Source organism: Fusarium proliferatum, assembly GCF_900067095.1.
Source record: "Fusarium proliferatum ET1 genome assembly, contig: FPRO_scaffold002, whole genome shotgun sequence".
In the NCBI taxonomy this organism is placed as follows: Eukaryota; Fungi; Ascomycota; class Sordariomycetes; order Hypocreales; family Nectriaceae; genus Fusarium; species Fusarium proliferatum.
In genome coordinates this window covers 2,010,377-2,028,569 of record NW_022194791.1, presented here as the reverse complement: position 1 = coordinate 2,028,569, position 18,193 = coordinate 2,010,377, and the positions used below count along the sequence as shown (strand labels likewise).

The 18,193-nt window shown below is 50.3% G+C and overlaps 8 protein-coding genes across 8 annotated transcripts; 3 read left to right on the top strand and 5 right to left on the bottom strand.

Moving 5' to 3' along the window:
* Positions 1–335: 335 nt before the first annotated feature.
* On the top strand, positions 336–681 carry FPRO_03116 (uncharacterized protein; the record flags this gene model as incomplete). The annotated part of the gene is made up of 2 exons (XM_031226708.1): positions 336–480; positions 527–681. The coding sequence occupies 2 exons, from the start codon at positions 336–338 to the stop codon at positions 679–681; spliced, it is 300 nt and encodes a 99-aa protein (XP_031077217.1).
* Positions 682–2,040: 1,359 nt separating this feature from the next.
* Positions 2,041–3,194, bottom strand: FPRO_03117 (uncharacterized protein; the record flags this gene model as incomplete). Its single annotated transcript, XM_031226707.1, has 4 exons — positions 2,041–2,059; positions 2,114–2,766; positions 2,839–2,921; positions 2,972–3,194. 4 exons carry the CDS (start codon positions 3,192–3,194, stop codon positions 2,041–2,043), a joined length of 978 nt encoding a protein of 325 aa, XP_031077216.1.
* Positions 3,195–6,407: 3,213 nt separating this feature from the next.
* Positions 6,408–9,972, top strand: FPRO_03118 (uncharacterized protein; the record flags this gene model as incomplete). Its single annotated transcript, XM_031226704.1, has 2 exons — positions 6,408–6,686; positions 6,751–9,972. 2 exons carry the CDS (start codon positions 6,408–6,410, stop codon positions 9,970–9,972), a joined length of 3,501 nt encoding a protein of 1,166 aa, XP_031077215.1.
* A 464-nt stretch (positions 9,973–10,436) lies between these two features.
* On the bottom strand, positions 10,437–10,754 carry FPRO_03119 (uncharacterized protein; the record flags this gene model as incomplete). Its single annotated transcript, XM_031226703.1, has 1 exon — positions 10,437–10,754. The coding sequence occupies one exon, from the start codon at positions 10,752–10,754 to the stop codon at positions 10,437–10,439; it is 318 nt and encodes a 105-aa protein (XP_031077214.1).
* Positions 10,755–11,631: 877 nt separating this feature from the next.
* FPRO_03120 (putative MET22-protein ser/thr phosphatase) lies at positions 11,632–12,705 on the top strand (the record flags this gene model as incomplete). The annotated part of the gene is made up of 1 exon (XM_031226702.1): positions 11,632–12,705. One exon carries the CDS (start codon positions 11,632–11,634, stop codon positions 12,703–12,705), a length of 1,074 nt encoding a protein of 357 aa, XP_031077213.1.
* A 195-nt stretch (positions 12,706–12,900) lies between these two features.
* Positions 12,901–13,801, bottom strand: FPRO_03121 (putative MRPL6-mitochondrial ribosomal protein, large subunit; the record flags this gene model as incomplete). The annotated part of the gene is made up of 3 exons (XM_031226701.1): positions 12,901–13,268; positions 13,324–13,437; positions 13,492–13,801. The coding sequence occupies 3 exons, from the start codon at positions 13,799–13,801 to the stop codon at positions 12,901–12,903; spliced, it is 792 nt and encodes a 263-aa protein (XP_031077212.1).
* A 447-nt stretch (positions 13,802–14,248) lies between these two features.
* Positions 14,249–15,919, bottom strand: FPRO_03122 (Tubulin beta chain; the record flags this gene model as incomplete). Its single annotated transcript, XM_031226700.1, has 5 exons — positions 14,249–14,639; positions 14,690–15,480; positions 15,529–15,651; positions 15,710–15,733; positions 15,908–15,919. The coding sequence occupies 5 exons, from the start codon at positions 15,917–15,919 to the stop codon at positions 14,249–14,251; spliced, it is 1,341 nt and encodes a 446-aa protein (XP_031077211.1).
* Positions 15,920–17,732: 1,813 nt separating this feature from the next.
* FPRO_03123 (uncharacterized protein) lies at positions 17,733–18,086 on the bottom strand (the record flags this gene model as incomplete). Its single annotated transcript, XM_031226699.1, has 1 exon — positions 17,733–18,086. One exon carries the CDS (start codon positions 18,084–18,086, stop codon positions 17,733–17,735), a length of 354 nt encoding a protein of 117 aa, XP_031077210.1.
* Positions 18,087–18,193: the final 107 nt, after the last annotated feature.

The following is an 18,193-nucleotide window of genomic DNA, read 5'->3' as shown; positions in this document are numbered from 1 at the left end:
ATCATTGCAACACGGTTCTAGTATGCCGAGCTTGCTGACATTGAAAGTCTGAAACGTGCTCTAGCTTTGCAGAACGATGTAGTCAAAGGAGACATCTGGTTATGCACAACCTTGAGTCGAACGCTCTCACCTGGTGTGTCTGCCGTGTCCGCCAAAATGGTTTTCTATCTTCAGAGCTTGATAGTCCCTCTCCATGGATATCCAGGGCTGAGCACATGGATGTCTGCCCTGGATAGCTATTGTTGGCGTTGCATTTGCTCTGTTAACTTGTGGCTTCACAGAAGCATATGTTCATCTATTTGATATATGGGCTAGTTGACAGGCTCAACACAACAATGGCCTTGACTATGCTCGGTATCTCAGCTCTCAACCACGAGCACCAGTCGTCTATGGCTTCACAGGGTATCCCCCTTTATCACTTTGCGATATTTTTATTTGATTATGAGTATCATTGCGTCTGTGGGCTACAAGTTTGCTATTGTAAGCCCGGACGACTGGACCAAGAAGAACTTTCACCCACGATTAGTCGGATTTATCAAGAGCGAGCTTTCGGCAGTGAAGAACGGCTCCCCGAGCCATGGATCAATGACTTTCCGCTTTATGATATCATCCGGGCCTTTACTCGCTTCAGTCAGGTCAGGAGCCTCCCTATGCTCCAAATATGTCCCTGCCACCCAATAGCTTGGCTACAGCCATACCAATAAATTATCAGCCAGCAGAGCTGATCAGTTCTACCCTGGCGACGTTGGAACGCTTCATACTCGAGAAGTAGTTTTAGTAGCCAATGACTCAGTGGGTAAAGGTGATTTTTATACTGCCGAAGACCCGGGTCACTGGCATCGAATGGAGACGACCAGCACCAACTGGTTTCATCCGCCCCAAAGAGCCCTGGTTGAGTATCGACCCATTGAGTTTGGAAGTCTTCAGACCCAATAGGCAAAGAAACCAATCAAATCTTCAGAAACGCGAAGAATACCAGTAGAGCATCGGTCCTTATACAAGATGGGGCTCGCAGCCGCTGAAGTTAGGAGATACGTTCGAGACCAGAACTGCAGGTTTTTGCCGCAGGCGGCTCTTCCGCCCCTTTCCTTCAGCAATAACACTTTCGAAAAGTCCATCGCTGCTGTGATGCCATCCTGAGGCAACATAACAGCCACAGAGCGCTTTAACATCTCGGACCTAATGTCACACAGTACGGCGTTTGGCTAGATGCTTTGGTCAAGAGCCCAGATACCACCCTTCTGAACGGTCTTAGTGCAATCATCAAAGCAGTCATGGCATCTATCAAAATAACAAAACTGCTAGACTTGGAGAGCCTGAAGCCTAATTTCTTGCCTTTTGGGGAAGAAAGAGTTTTAGCTCCTCAAGAATCATTCTGTGATGCTAAGTATCCTTTCTACCTTGGATGGAGAGAAAACAAGAACAACGGGACATCAGTACTGCCGTCGTCTTTATTATCCCTGGTTGCTTTTCATTATGATTGGAATATACCGTATATGGCTTGGTCCCCCAGCATTGTCTCCCTGGCTGGACCAAGACAATAGCTCTGTCTAATAAAGTGACTGGCTTGGAGTCTGGATACAAAGTGGCAGGACCTGATATGGGCAAGCTACGGCTTTGAACGCGAAAGGGGGTAGAAAAAGATGCCATGTTTAAACCCAGTGTATCATTTGATGGACAGCAGAGTGACTCGGAGGAAACAAAGAATAAAGGACGAACGGGACAATGAGTTTGATACGAGAGGCACTACGCGAATATGCGAGGTATTAGACATACTCCAGATAACTTATGACAAAATATGGCTCTTAACCATTGATGCATTATTTCATTTTACTTTGCTTTGCTTTGCTTTACTTTACTTTACGTCTCTCATGATATCGTAACCACACGCTTCTAGGTCTTGTGCAGATCACCCAAGACGGCCCTCGCCCTCCTCCGCCACAGCAGCGACTATACAACCCCCCGTCACTACCCTCATCTAGAGAGCGTATTATCCTTGTATGTACCCCAACTCCACGACTCCTTGGTCTTGTAGCATGCTTACAAAATGGTGCCGAAGCTACGCCCTCATGGTCAGTATAATTGAGCAAGAAAAGCCATCACTGAAACTTACCCGAAAGTCTGCTTGATGCTCTTGACGTAGTACTCGAGCCAGTTGCGCTTGGTAACGTCCTCTTGGCCGATAGGAACACCCTCCCACTTGACTCGCATAACAGTAACGTGGTCGACGTCGTTCTGGTCAAACTCGATGTGCAGCTTGGAGAAGTGACCGGCAGGCCACTGGTTCAGTCGCCAGCTCTGGGTGATCTTCTTAGGCTCCTCGAGCTCGAGATACTCGCCAGACACATTGCCGCCGAACAGCTCAAACTTTCCACCAACCTTGGCGCCATCGAAGACCTTGGGGGGAGAACGTGTGAAAGCAGCGATTCGTTGAGGGTCGACAAAGGTTTGGTACAGCTCTTCAGCAGTAGTTCGGAACTCTTCGTTGTCTGTCACGGTAGTGGTGTTTACGACACCGCCGGTCTTACTTTGAGTGCTGGAAGTGGCAGCAGGCTTAGGGGTGGAGCTCTGAGGGTGAATCTTGGGAGTCGAGAAACCGCTCGAGGGGTTCGAGCCGGGGGCATGCTGGATATCCTTGCCATGCTCGGCAATGAGGGCGCCGGCAAGCTTCTGGAATTCCTGACGCAGCTGGGGCACGATCTTTGATCGGACGAGGTCCTTCACGGGTTGCTTTTCCTTGGACTCGGCAAAGATGTCTACGTCGAACTACGAGGGTTCTTAGCGAGGTTTATTCTACGGCAACACGGAAGGCGAAAGAGCAGGGGAGGTTTTACGTACCACGTACTCGTCTTCTTCCGTGTCGTGGGCGATCTCAGGCACAGTAATGGTACCAGAAACATCATCCTCACCGGGAGCAGATCCTGAATGGTTAGTTGTCATGTCTGCAGCCAAAGTCACCGCATTCCCTTACCAGAATATTGGAGCACCAGCTTGACGTCAAAGATGGTAATTACCTTGCCCTTGCGTTGGCTAACATCGACATCACCATCCATGCTCTGGATCTTATCAATCTTGGCCTTGACCTCACCCTCCTCGGCCTGAACCTTGGTGAGGCTCTCGTCAAAGTAGGATCTGGCCCATGCTGAGACGTCCTTGTTGACCCAGTGCCAGTTGTTGGGGTTGTGTAGAACCATTGTGAAGTCGGTCAAAGGGGGTGTACTAGATGACTTTGAATCTGTTAGCTGAAACTCCAAACAGATGTTGATCGAGGTGAATATGAAAGACAAGGGCCGCAATTGGAATCAGAAATGGTCTTAGACCACAGCATGTTGGTCATCAATGAAGGGAGTACAAGTCACTCTATGACTGGTGCCAGCTGGATATCTCATCATGAAAGATGCGACAATTGGTGTAAAAAAGTGACGCATGTACTTACAGTTTAGTGAAGGAGGTGTAGAGAAGATGTTGAAAGGAAAGAGAGTGAGCAGTTGTCAAAATGTCAATAAATAGGTAGCAAAGGAAAGGCAGAGAGAGAAGAGCAGAATATGAAGAGTTGAAAGGAGAGGAGAGTTTGTTGGAGAAGAATCCTCTAGAATTTTACTCGAGCCTTGTGCCCCCACCTTTTTCCAGTGTCCTAGAGCTAGCTTCAAGTGGGGCTCATTTCAGAGCAAGACCCAGCCTCGTCATTTTTTATCGATAACCAAAACAATCTTCTCTTCAGCCTCGGTAAGAATATTCTTCCTATAACGGGGAAAGGATATCGAAGATTTCTATATGGAAACCAACGAGAAATCGAAGATCCGTATCCGTACCCTCTCGTTCCACTATGTCAACTGGTGAAGCTTTCCCACCAAGATTAGGCCCCTAGGATCACAAGTGCCTTGCTTGCTTGCGAATGACATCCCAATTGACCCAAGGAGACAACACTCAACAAAAGGACTTGAAGCATCGGTTAGCTTTGTGTCAAAAAGCTGGCTCAGCCAATACAGAGTATCGGCTGTAGAGAAAAAGGCACACGCCCATCAAGTTCGATAGCTTCCACTGTTGGATACGAACGATCTCATGAAGGATTTCGTGCGGGCGGCCAAGAGTTATCTGAGAAACCCCATAGGCAACTGGATAGAGATTGAGAGCAGCAACTGGGCTTAAGTATGGTCGTCACATTATGATCATGCCTCATGCCAGCTTGGACAAGGGTACATACTTTTGTGATCGGCATACGGACGGAGTTCATGGCGCACGAAAGCTTTTGACTGAACCAAGGTGCCAAGAATATCTCATCTAAGGTCTATTCAGTATATGTGTAATTGTGCTCAGTTTACCTAAGACTTTTCATCACTCGATAGAGGTCCCAAGTTTTGTTGCCTCCCCTTGACAGATTAGGTGTGATCTCAAGAGTGATGGATAAGTCAGCTAGATCTGTACTTCTACCTATACCACCTCTTGGTCGATCTATTCATAGAAACAGAACATTCCAAGTTTCACCCCAGCTTAGATTTATAAGCTATTTGATCGGTGACATTGGTTACCTACCTATGGAATCAACTCCATCAAGCATATCTTTGTTCTTAAACGGCGCATGGCAGTTGAAACTTTATTTGTTGACCGTCTTTTGCGTTGTTATTCTGTTCTCTTCGGATAACTTGGTCCCCGGGGATTCCAATGACACTCTGCAGTCTGTAAGGAGTATTCAGTTTAGCGATCAAAAGTCAACATCAGCCCACAGCATGAAGCCCCCCTGCACATGGATCTCATGCAGCAGTTCGATCCAGCCGTGCAAACGTCTTTCCGGTCATGGGTCTCGAGAGTTTCATAGAAGCAGAGAAATGTGACAGGCAGCGAGGGACGCCCATTAAGCGCCGGCATCCACACTCAACCCGCATAGTCAATCCTTGTCAGCCAATAGAAGCTGAGGGATGAGTCTAAGAATAGAACCACGACGGATCGTTCCAAACTTAGCTTTCTCCAAGTCTATCCCAACCTTTTTCACTCAGCGGGGTCGGAGGAGGAAGATTGAGCAAGTCCTTCAGCTTCCATGTGGGATATTCAACGTCTTTGTATGGTGACGGACAGGCAACATGACTACCTAGGTATGTAAGGTATCTGTTGCCGTTCTGCTTACAGCATGCACACAGAAGGCACAAATGAAGCAGCGCTCAACTGATTGGTGTCCATAGCTACTACACCAATGCATCCTCTAGGATCTACAGATACCAACTAGGATATATAAAGAACGCCATCTTTCAACTCTGTCAGCTGTGAGTTAATCACCTACTCTGCAAGAAGCGGTCGAGGGTGCTCTGTCATCGTCATCCCTAGTAGAATCCCCTCAAGCTTGACTAGTGCCTGATAGTGAAAGCCATGCTTGTATGTATGTACTCCGTAGATCCTCCGTCTCTGTTGCCAATTGGCCGTGGACAAAGTTCCCGTGAAGCATACCTTGTAGTATCTCTTTGTCCCACCCTCAGATAGCGTCTAACTATCATCCATGTAATGCTCGACCACCCCAGTAAGTTTCTCCCAAAGCAGGTACACACTGTAGGCAGGGCTTGGCTCTCCGGCAATAGACAGAAAACCGAGAATGGTTTCCAGTTTATCGACTTGAAAGTGTACTCCCGCTGACACCGCCAAAAAAAAAAAAAAGAAAGAAAAGAAAAGAAAAAAAACTGAGGTGTCGTGATTTCAACATCTTACCGTAAAAGGTGACTTGACTTGGCTTATGCAGGGGTCTACCTCCTGCTGCTACCTACCTACCTTACTCCAACTGCGACCTGTACATCCATTTCCCTTTACAGAGCCCCTCTCCCAACCACTTTCTCTCTTCACCTTTCACATCCAAGGGCAGTCCAAAATCTCAATCACATCTCTGTTTCTTATTTGGTTGGTTGCGCATTAGGGGACGTACTCTTCGTCCTCGCCGCAGCTACGGTGAATGGCTTGATGAGAGATATTCGTTACCTCCTTGTCAATTGACCAACTTCGACAAGCTGCAGCGTCCTTCACACAGAGCCTCACCTGTAACATACCTACCTACATACACACATACGTCTCTCTGTCAGGTCTCTCCTCCGGTTGTGCTGTGCCGGGCCAGATCGAGAGTCATCATAGTCATACCTATTCCTTGTCGTCTCAAAATAGTTTCGACTGCTTCGATCCTCACCTGAGCATCGACTCACTCTACTACTGCTGCTGCTCGCACGCGCCGCCCACCCCGCGGATCCATCCAATCCCTAGCACCCCACGTACCAGAACCAACCGACCAAAGAGACAGCCCTGACACGATACCCAGCTGTTTCTAAGTTAGACTTCCCTCATCCTTTGGTGTTGTGGCTTGAAACAGGGACCCTGGACCTGGCGCTCGAGTGAATTCTTAGTCCATAGTCGCTTGGTCCCTCTGATCTTTCATCATGACTTCTCACGAAGCGGTGCGACTCCGTCAAGGCCTTCTTCCTCTCACGACATCGTCTGTAGGTGCCTTCAACAACCCTCTCCACACGCCCATATCTGCCGTGTCCATGAGCTCCAGTCATTTTCACTCCGCTGTCCAAACACCTGGCAGTAGTATACAGCCATACAACCCCCAAGAATGGGTTCCCACACAGGCTGCTGTCGCCGAGCGCGCCGTTCAATATGCTGGCGAAGTCCAAGGCAAGCCACCAAGAACTAAACACCATGTTATTGCTAGCGTTCTAACATACTTCAGTGTCGCCAATGCCGCCTCCGCCATACAGTCCGCCTAGAAGTCAACAGCAGCGTCCCATGAGTACCGTCTTCGACTCTGCACCGGCTGGTACTCCGACTCCGCCGCCTCGACTGAGCACAATGGTGCATCGGCCTTCACCTGAACCTGCAAATGCATCTTTTCCTCCTCCCCCTCCGGGTGTAAATGGGCGAAATGGTTCACGGGATCGCCGCTTTCTGCCATCGTTAGGCCGCCGTAGAGATATGGACACCTCTAGTACTCCTCCACCTCAGCCGCCACCTCCTCAAGCCCATCGACAGAGCATGATCGTGCAAACTTCGTTTCATCAACCTACTCCCGAACATGGAATGACTGGGCCTGTGATTCATGGGCCGCCAGCGGCTCGAAGAGCCGTTTCTGCAGGAGCCGTGGAGACACCCACATCTGCTCGCTCACGATCAGCGTCTCAAACCAGATGGGAACCAGGCATGCCTCTCCCACCTCCGCCACCAGGGCCCCCACCTGCTTCAAGCAGGTCGCAAAGCGTACAGTCAATAGATAGGAACACAGTCCCCATCATATCTCCTCCTACAAAAAGACGCCGACCACCAACAGGTGTCACAGAACTCGGACCTGTTCCTCCAACACCTGCAGATTGGAACGAGACGGGGAGTCAAGCAGGCCCCTCAAACCGAAGCCGCTCACCGGGTCTCAGAATTGACACATCGCTACCATCCTCCCAGCCTGTTGAACCTGCTCTAGGGTCCTCATCGAGTATCGGCGGGCTCAATCGGCAAAAGGCAGTTAGACATGATAAGACAATTTTGCAGCGGAGGGCTGAGAGTCGGACCCGACACAGTGTCCGTGGCTCCATAGATGAACGGACTCGACCCGACTCTATGGCCGACATAATGGTACCGAATACGACTGATCTGTCACGGACATCAATTGGTAAATCGACCCCTCTGAGTGGCGCACTCGCATCGCAAGACTCCCGAAACTCGACCCCTAGAGCCCCAGCATCGGGGAAGCTGCCCCAGGAAGCGGAAACACCACCATTTTCCCCCAACGCTTCTAAGCAACCAATATATGCCAGCAGCTCAAAGGTTGCTGCTCCAAAGGCGCTCCCTACTCCGCCTCCAAGGTCCGGATCTGTGGCATCGGTCTCGAGGGTCCGAGAGTCTTCTCGGCCCCCTTCCGCCGGTCTGTTGGTATCGAAACATTTGGTTACGACTCAAACTGCCGATCAGTTTGAAGAAGGGACTATCGATCGATTCCGCGAATTTGCGATTAGAGAATCGAGAGCCGCTACTGACGCGGATAGGGTGCGTATGTTCGCCGACTTTGTTGTCAACGAATCAAGGATCAGACGAGAACGATATTCCGTCGCTATTGGGGCTATGGGCTCCGAGATCTTTGACCTCACCCGCGACTTATTTCGGCCGATGGTCAGCCAAAGGCGAGAGTCAGCCTCTTCGCAGGATCAGTGGACCCCTGGACTATCTGAACCAGGGCCTTCTCGTCGAGGCTCTCTAGGTTCAAACTTGGGAGAAAGTCCTCAGTCTGCCTCTAAGACAGTCAATGTCCCGACGTCGCCGAGCGGGAACAACCCACCAAACGTGAACTGGTCCAGCAATTATATGCCCTCGTTATCGCCAATTTTAAGTATGAGCGTCAGTGAAAACTATGAAAATGGCAGCTCACGGGGTCGTCCTCCGAGCCGTTGGTGGGAATCAGATTCGCAAGGCGAAGCTTCCCATCTCGGACGTTCCAAGAGAGAGTCGAAGTATATGGGCGTAACCAAGACACAGTGGGTCGAGGAGGACCAGCCGTCTGTGGTATACGAGGAGCAAGGCTCTTCATCCGAGTATCCTCCTGAAAAGACGGGCTGGCATGATCAGTCGGAGCCCAACTTGACTCCTCAGCAATTTGGCTTCGCCACCACGTCAAACATGGGGTCTAGTCCCTGCTCGACGATCAATCGCGACCACTTGGATGTTTCCCGCCTTGTCACCATGCCCCCTCCTTATCCAAGACACCATCCCGCTGTCAATAACAAACATCCTGAGTTGACATCCATCAGAACGGCCGTGAGAGCTCTGAGTCAACTCGATGAATTGGCCAAGACAAGGGAGCGGTTCACTGTCGAGAGCACTAAACGTCGAGAACAATTTTCCAAAGCAGCGTCTGAGCGCCGTCAAGCCTTGCGTACAAACTTGCAGAATGAGATCAACGCTGGCAGCTTGAGTTATGCTGATGCAGGAGCTATTGATGCTGACGCAAAAGCCAGCGAGATAACAAAGAAAAAGGACTTGGAAAAGTCCGAATACGAATTGTTCCAGAATCAGGTGGTACTGCCTTTGAACGAACTACTGACAGGGCGTATCTCAAGCGCCACAGAGCTGTTTGACGACCTGGCCCGACATCTATTCGATAACGGGCAGATAGACGCGGACATGCCGCAGGAGGAGGGTGATGATAGACCAGAACTTCTGGAAAAACTGACGCTGCTTAAATGGGTCTTTGAGGCACGAGAGGGTCTGTACCGGGCCATCTACGATCTTCTGTCGGATCGCAACGGCCGATATTGCGAGGTTGTACTGACTCCTTACCGACTTTCCGGAAATACTGAGAAGCTCAAGTCAGCTGAGGCTTTCTTTGCCGAAGACGCGGCCAAGCGTGAATATGCGTTTGCTCACGAGGTTCTGGAACGGACCCGAGACTTCCGAGGAGTGGTTGAAAAGGCTGTGGATCATGGTGTTGCACTGCAGCTGTCGGCGTTTTGGGATATTGCGCCTCCGCTTTGTGAGCTACTGGACAATATTCCTCTCGATCTGGATGGCTTCAATATTCAGATTCCAGCATCGGAAATTGAGGAAAACCCATCATACGTGGAGCATCCGATGCAGTATCTTTTTAGCTTGCTGCTTCACGCCGAGAAAAGCACGTACCAGTTCATCGAATCGCACACCAACCTGTTGTGTCTACTTCACGAGGTCAAAGAGGCTGTGGTTCACGCCAAAGGCAAGGTCCTCGAGACGCAGACCCAAGATGAGAATGGAAACGCGATTCCCAAGGCAGATAGCAATGCACAGGCGGTGCAAATGCGACAATCGGAAGAACGGCGACTTACCGAGGATCTGAAGGAAAAGGTCCGTCTCGTTCAAGATCAATGGAAGAGCGCTTTAGGCGATAACATTACGCTCGTGAAAGAGCGCCTAGGAGGGTGGCTGTTGCAAATGGGCGGCTGGGATGAGTCGCTCGAAGACAGAGGTGTGGGCAGTGTCTAGAAGGTGAAGTGAAGTGAAGTGAGTAGAAGTTGATACCCCCTGAGCCAAATGGGCTTGATGATTGGAAAGGCTATTATTCTGTATATAATTTGTTGATCCTGGACCAAAGATGTCCTTTTTATATGAGATATGATGATGATATGGTTGTTCTTTATAATCGAGTGACGCTCGGGTATTGCGTCTGTCTTTTCTGTTCCATACACTTATTCGTACACTGAAGGGTGTGTGGGCTGAATCCAACTTTTTCTCCGCCGCCGTATTCTTGAGTGCTGGATGCCATCTGGCCTATTCCCCCATCTGTAAATTCGCTGTTGAAAATCGTTTGGCGCTTGGTGTTTAGATTCATTGGATGGGTCGATCAGTCATGGTCCGTTTCTCTTTGATGATTCATGGCCCTTGAAGCCGTTTTCCGTCCCCTTCTCCCGTCCCTTTCCTCACTTTCATTTCGCCGTTAAAATAGCCATTTACTTGTACTCAACTGGCAAATCCATGCCGACCCTCCTAGCGGTCAAGCGAACACGCTCCTCCTCATCCATACCCATACCAGGGTTATAACGCTCGAGTAACGTGGCATACATGCGCTGAGATCGAAGATAGGCGATGGCCTGGGCAGCGGCATGGGCGCGGGCGTCTTGTGATGTCGCCGCCTTGGAGCTGGAAGAAAAGGAATCTCGAAGACGGGAGTGAAGAGGTGAGCGTGGTGAGGCGAGAATTGGTCGAGGTGGTAGCTCGCGAAGGAGGGAGCGGTAGAGAGAGCGTAGTGAGGCTGGAGAAGAGGCCATTTCGGGTGACAGGGTTTGGTTGGTGGGAAGCAAAAGAGGATGTCGAGTTGAGATGATGCTTTGAGATTGACTGTATAGGTAGTTATGAACTGGGCAGAATTGATGCTTGAAAAGTCCGGCCAATCGGGTGGTTCCGCTATCAGCAGGGGGGGAAGAAACTGTTCTGTTGGTGGGATGGAAGAGAGAAATGCCCCTCCTCATCGATATCGGAGTTCTGATGGCGGGGCTGGCTAGAGAGCTACCTACTAATCTTGCCATTGCACATTTATCTTGGTAATAGAGCTTCCATTATGGAGGTATATAGTGATAACTCTAACATGGATTTTTTGTTTGACATATTTTGGCTTCGTTTGAACTAAGTAGTAATTTAATTGACGCATTCGAATTGTATTCCGCTTCCGATTACGCCATACCTACCAGGTAGGTACTCGCAGCTTATATTAGTACTCAGGCTTCAGACTTCTCAACGGCTCATCCCACTTCTTTTTCTCTTCCTCTTGTCGTCCGTCTCTCATATCAATCTACCAACCCACATCCCACTCTAATTAGACCCAATTGCCTTCATCTAGAGCCCGACGACCCGCCCGACGACCCGACAGACACCAACCAGTGTCTGCTCTAAGCTCCAACACCACCATAAAAAAACAAGAGGACAATTGCGCCATCCCACGTTACTTGGTAGCTACCATACTTAGGCCTACATTTTATTGCGTTGCCTTGTATGCCCACTGCTACTCCAAACTTCTTCTTCTTCTCCAGATCCTTTATTCTTTTCTTATTGACCCTCATCCTGGCTATCCTTATCTCCCCCGCCTTCATCCCCCGCCTCCGCCAACTCTCTTCCCATCTTATCCTTCTCCAACGACCGCTCACAACTATGGTTTCTCCATCCTACGCCTCAGAGCTTCAGATCGCCCAATTGGCCGTTCAGCGTGCTACGATCCTCACCAAGCGCGTCTTCCACGAAAAGGCAAAGGGAACCGTTGACAAGAATGACAAGAGCCCTGTCACCATTGGCGACTTCGGCGCCCAGGCCCTCATCATCGCCGCTCTCCGCCACAACTTCCCTGACGACGCTATTGTCGCCGAGGAGGAGGCTGCGCAGCTCCGTGACGATGCGAACCTGAAGCAGACTATCTGGGAGCTCGTCAGCTCTACAAAGCTTGACGATGAAGATGCTGAGAAGCAACTGGGTGGCCCCATTAAGGATGTTGACGACATGTTGGAATTGATCGATAGAGGTGGCAGCCAGGGTGGCTCCAGCGGTCGTATCTGGGCAATCGATCCCATTGACGGTACAAAGGGCTTCCTCCGTGGTGGGCAATACGCTGTCTGCCTTGGTCTCATGGTCGACGGTGACGTCAAGGTCGGTGTTCTTGGCTGCCCTAACCTTCCAGTTGACGACTCAGCCCGTCTTACCTCCGACATTGGCTCTAATGCCACCGATGAGGGTCGTGGTGTTGTTTTCTCTGCTGTGCAGGGCCATGGCGCGAACAGCCGACCTCTCACTTCCGGTGCTCTTTCTGCTGAGAAGCCCATCTCTATGCGAAGCATTGATGATCTCTCCAAGGCTACCTTCTGCGAGAGCGTTGAGGCAGGTCACTCAGCGCATGACGACCAAGCTCTTATCTCGAAGAAGCTTGGTATTACCCAGGAGAGTGTCCGCATGGACAGCCAGGCTAAGTATGGCTCTATTGCCCGCGGTGCTGGCGACATCTACCTCCGTCTGCCTGTCAAGGCCACATATCAGGAGAAGATCTGGGATCACGCTGCCGGTGACCTCATTGTTCGTGAGGCTGGCGGTCAAGTAACTGACATTCACGGAAAGCGTCTCGACTTCAGCGTAGGACGCACTCTGGCCAACAACAAGGGCGTCATTGCCGCTCCTGCGGCTGTTCACGCCAAGGTTCTCGAAGCAGTCCAGGAGGTTCTGAGCGCCAAACAGTCATAAGGAAAAGTAAATAGGAAAACAAAAGTGCATGACTTTAATGAAAGCGAAAATTTCAAAAGCAGAAAATGTAGTTTTGTATATGCCTCGTCAAATAGTACACACAAATCTGTACATGATACTAGAATACACACGCCAGCTGCGTCCCATAGGCCAAGCCACCAAGCTGGCCAGTATAAATTCCCACATACCATCTCTCTATTTGATCTTCTTCTGCTTCAGCTTGATCGTCTGGTCGTTAATAAACACGCCCTTGCCCTTGTAAGGCTCCGGAGGACGCCACATGCGAACTCGTCCAGCAAACGACATGATGGTCTCGCGGTCAATTCCTTCAATCAGGATACGTGTAGGCGCAGGAGTTGTTACGGTCACGCCACGAGGGATGCCCTCCTCGACAGGGTGAGTGAACCCGAGCTTGAGGCACAGGAAGCGCTGTCCAGGGAATTCCTCTTTAGCACCTCGCTCTTCGACACTCGCTCTGTAACCAACACCGACCAGACGGAGAATGGCCGTGTGCCCTTCCGAGACACCCATTATATAGTTCCTTAGGTAAGACCATGTTGTTCCTATCCAATTGTCAGCCCCAATGCCACCAAGCGTGACGATAACCGGTGAACGTACCCCACATGGCCTTTTGGTCCTTGGCGTCAGTGTCCTGGACATTCAATGATACCACCTTTGCCTCAGGATCTTGCGTCACCTGCACGTACTCCGGAACTTCGAGCTCAAGCTCTCCTAACATCCAGTCAGCAATCATTCCCCTCATTTCTAGGTGCCGTTCCCTCATACCCAAAGGTCCCTTTACAGTGATGGTTTTCTTGTACACCTTCTTGTATGATGTCAAGTCTTTGCTCGCCACCGGCTCGCCAACAGATAGCTCTACACCAGGAGGGATCGATAGAGGGGTTCTTCCCAGCTTGGATGGTCGCTTCGAGGTCGTGGAGAAGAGGGCAATGGCGGCTCGGGAAGATGCGATCTTGGGTGCTGTCGTTCGCCATGCTGGCACCAGGAAGCTAGGGAGGGTAACAGGGCCAGACGACGAAGCCGCAATGGCTCGTCCAATTGCCCTCCCCCGGCTGGGAGTAAACATGGCGGCCATTGGTGTCGAGATGGCTGCCGTGGGCGTGCAGCAGTATTGGCTCGTCGAACGAGGTTGGCAAGCTGATGGAGCTCAACTTTTCGCGCTTAGTCATGGTATCACGTGTTCACTACCTATGACAACTTACACCAAGGGTCGCGTCAGCGAATGTGGTCCGATTGCCGATGCTTAACTTCATGTCACAGAAACATTTCGAGTAGGTACTTGGCGAAACTGGCTTGTGACCAATTTGAATTAATTGGTGCTAGTTTCGCCACCTTGAAGACTTGGATTGGTACAACAGTACTCTTGGAATTTTATTTGGCTCATACAACTATAGTGTACTGCCACTATTGAGGATATCTTAACCCCAGAATTACAACAACTACACTCGAAAAGAAGTTGCAGGCCGGCTATACGACAAACATGACATAGCGGCCAGTTATTTCAGCACACTGTGGAGCAGATTTACTCCTCGCCCTCAGGGAGCTCCTCCTCGTACTCCTCTTCCTCCTCATCAATACCAGCATCCTGGTACTGCTGGTATTCGGAGACAAGATCGTTCATGTTGGACTCAGCCTCAGTGAACTCCATCTCGTCCATACCCTCACCAGTATACCAATGCAAGAAAGCCTTGCGTCGGAACATGGCAGTGAACTGCTCACCAACGCGCTTGAAGAGCTCCTGGATAGAGGTGGAGTTTCCGATGAAGGTCGAAGACATCGTAAGTCCTCGGGGAGGGATGGCACAAAGGGCTGTCTGGATATTGTTGGGAATCCATTCAACGAAGTAAGACGAGTTCTTGCTCTGGACGTTGCGCATCTGGTCCTCGACCTCCTTCATAGCGACACGGCCACGGCTGGATAAAGTCAGTAAATTGTTACCATGTGCAAAATCGGGATCACTCACAAAATGGCCGAGCAGGTCAGGTAGCGACCGTTGCGGAAGTCCGAAGCAGCCATCATGTTCTTGGGGTCGAACATCTGTTGGGTCAACTCAGGAACGCTGACAGCGCGGAAAGAGTGAGCACCACGGCTGGTCAGAGGAGCAAAGCCGACCATGAAGAAGTGTAGACGAGGGAAAGGCACCATGTTGACGGCGAGCTTTCGGAGGTCGGAGTTCAGCTGACCGGGGAAACGGAGACAGGTGGTGACACCGGACATAACAGCAGAAACAAGGTAGTTGAGGTCACCGTAGGAGGGGTTGGACAGCTTCAGGGTGCGCATGCAGATATCGTAGAGGGCCTCGTTATCGATACAGAAGGTCTCGTCGGAGTTCTCGACCAGCTGATGGACAGAGAGGGTTGCATTATAGGGCTCAACGACGGTGTCAGAAACCTTGGGAGAGGGAACGACGGAGAAGGTGGCCATCATTCGGTCGGGGAATTCCTCGCGGATCTTGGAAATAAGTAGAGTACCCATACCGGCACCGGTACCACCACCGAGGGAGTGGGTGATCTGGAAACCCTGAAGGCAATCGCAGCCCTCGGCCTCACGGCGGACAACGTCGAGGACCTGGTCGACAAGTTCGGCACCCTCAGTGTAGTGACCCTTGGCCCAGTTGTTTCCAGCACCGGACTGACCGAAAACGAAGTTGTCGGGACGGAAGAGCTGACCGAAGGGACCAGCACGGACAGCGTCCATGGTACCAGGCTCAAGATCGACGAGGACGGCTCGGGGAACATACTTGTTGCCAGAGGCCTAGTTGTGTGAGCTTGTGGATTGTTGGCATTGACTGTTAAGGCATACCTCGTTGAAGTAGACACTCATGCGCTCGAGCTGGAGCTCGGAGGTACCGTTGTAGACACCATTGCTGTCGAGGCCGTGCTCGCCAGAGATGGTTTGCCAGAAAGCAGCACCAATTTGGTTACCCTGATAAACGTTGTGAGCATCCCCCGCATGCGACGTTGAGGAAGCGATGAGCACTTACGCACTGACCGGTCTGGAGGTGAACCTATCGTAGAGAAAAGATCTGATTAGCTTCTTCGTCTTGACAGAAGGTAGGTTAAAGCTGCTAGCTATCGTGCAATGTCGTTGAGCTGCCACCACCCAGCGGGGTAGAATCAGGGGCACGGTAAACTCAACGCGTGCAACAGCACAATACGAACTCTAAAAGAGAGGTACTTACAATCTCACGCATGTTGATGGATGTGGATGAATGTAATCTGGAGGAGTAGAGAGAAGGAGGAGAGAAATGGGCCGAAGTCGTCGAAGAGCTGAAGTAGACCTAGCTTTGACGGAGGAGAAGAGTGGGTTGGGTTGGGTTGGAAAGAGACCAAAGGGCGATGTTGATTTTTGTTTGGAGCTGGAGGGCACCTCAGTCATGGAAGAGGGTGAAATTGTTCACCGCCACGGCTCCAGGGCCCAGCAGGGGGTAAACAAGGGGCAGGGCGGTTCCTTCCAGGCCATTGGACCAGTAAGCACTCTCGCTTGTTTACCTCTTGATCCGTGCACGCGTTCAGAAGGGCAAGGCGCCGCCTGAAGGGTCCCGCAGTGGCAGGCACGCCAATGAATCCGCACCTGTCACTGCCGACGGAGAGGAAATAGTAGCCCGCCATTTTATCTCCAGATGGATGCATATTAAGAATTGAAGTGGTAATTCTTATAAGGCAGCTTAGATAAAAATAAAATAAAAAAGAACCCACCTGCCTATATATTTAGTAGGCTCAATTACCCCGAATCGAGCCGTTTTTGAAGTCACAACCATCTTCCGCACCGTTGAGGCCAGCCACACTGGCAGCCCAGTCAGTGTGTGAGGTATCGCCAGATCGCCAACTGTTGGAGTGCCAGCAAACCTTGCCCCACTGGTAAATTAGCGATTTGACCATCCGAGATGAACATACGGCTTCGGACGATCAGAATTAATAATGAGGCGATAGCACAGTACTATATGTATATAAGAGAATCTCCGAGCTGAATGTATCTGTATTTACCGAAATACTCGGCCAGTGAAGCAAGGCTCCAATTGCATTGAACGTTATAAATTTGCATCTTCTTTCTTACTAGGTAGATATCCATTGGTTACCTTAGTACCTACCTATTCACTGGCACATATTGATGTTAGTTAATCTAAACCAGCGCCAATCACTCTGCCTGCCCCGGCTGGGGAGGGAACAACTCCCAATATCTCTATCCTCAACAACACAAAAAGCTAATGTAATGGTTTTCAGTACCTTGGTTCAGGGTCAGAGATTATCTTATTCCCTGTGGCTCGAGTGTTGAGCTTGAATTACTACACATGACAGCTTACACTTGCCGGCTGTCAGGTGAAGGGGACCGAAAGAACGTAGGAGGAATCCATATGGTGTAAAAGGTTAGAAACCAGACGAAACATGTGAATTCACCTGATTGTATTGATTCGAGAGAAAAAAACACAGCCCATAGAAGAAACAAGCATATACAAACACCGAGGCAAAGTCTAGTTACATAGCAACCAGTAAGCTCCCCTTGCTTCGCCAACTAAAAGTAGAGAGTGTTTGCATATCATATGGGGGTCGTTGCATATGGTTAAGTGGGTGTACATCACCTATGTCTACTGATCCGGCTCTAGGATGCTCTCCGCTAGACGGACGGCAGTAAAGTTCATGATGTGACTTCTCTTTGGAAGTCTCAGATTGTCACGAAACCCATGCATTTATACACAACTGAATGGCTCTGAAGGAGACTCCTTAGGCATGAAAGAAGAAGTTCTCCTGCAACAGGTATAATTTGGAAAGCTTTAGGGGGTGCCTATTGTGCTCTCTGCAGTAGATGTTGCTTGGAAGCTCCATAGAGGAACAACATGTCGACACCTCTAAAATCAAATCTGATCCATTTCTCACGATTCGTAAAAGTCTGAGGCAAACGCGACATCTCTCGCGCGCAAATAACCATCGAGTTCTCCTTCGCCTTGTGTTCATGTCTTCTCTGCTAGACTTCGCATCCATGTGAACCATCGACGTCTTTGAGCTGACCTATTCCTCCGAAGCATACTGCCAAAGTTCCTCTCCATTCTTGTTGTTAACAAAGACGATCTTTGCAATTTTAGTGCCGTAGGCGTCAGTGCCATCATCTCCAATACCGCGTCGGCTCTTGCAGTCCTTGCACTGCTTGAAGTCCAGCTCGTTGTAGGAACCGCAGACGCTGCCGTCGTGAAGTGTTTGGTTGCATTTCCAGTACAGTAGATTGTCGCGGATCTGAAGTGTTGGCTTGGGCTTCTTGATATCGAACGCGGGTTTGTTTTCATCGCGGCTTTCATGAGGTTCAGGTTCTGTGATGTCCATGGCGACAACCGCCTGGGTTGCCACGACGCCTTCCATTTCTGACATGATAGGCAATGATTGAGACCGAAGATGTATGGGTGTTGAGTGCTTCTCGTCAAAGTTGAGGCGGTGCACGCAGCAAGGTTTTTTGTAGGAAGGGAGTTGGAACTTTG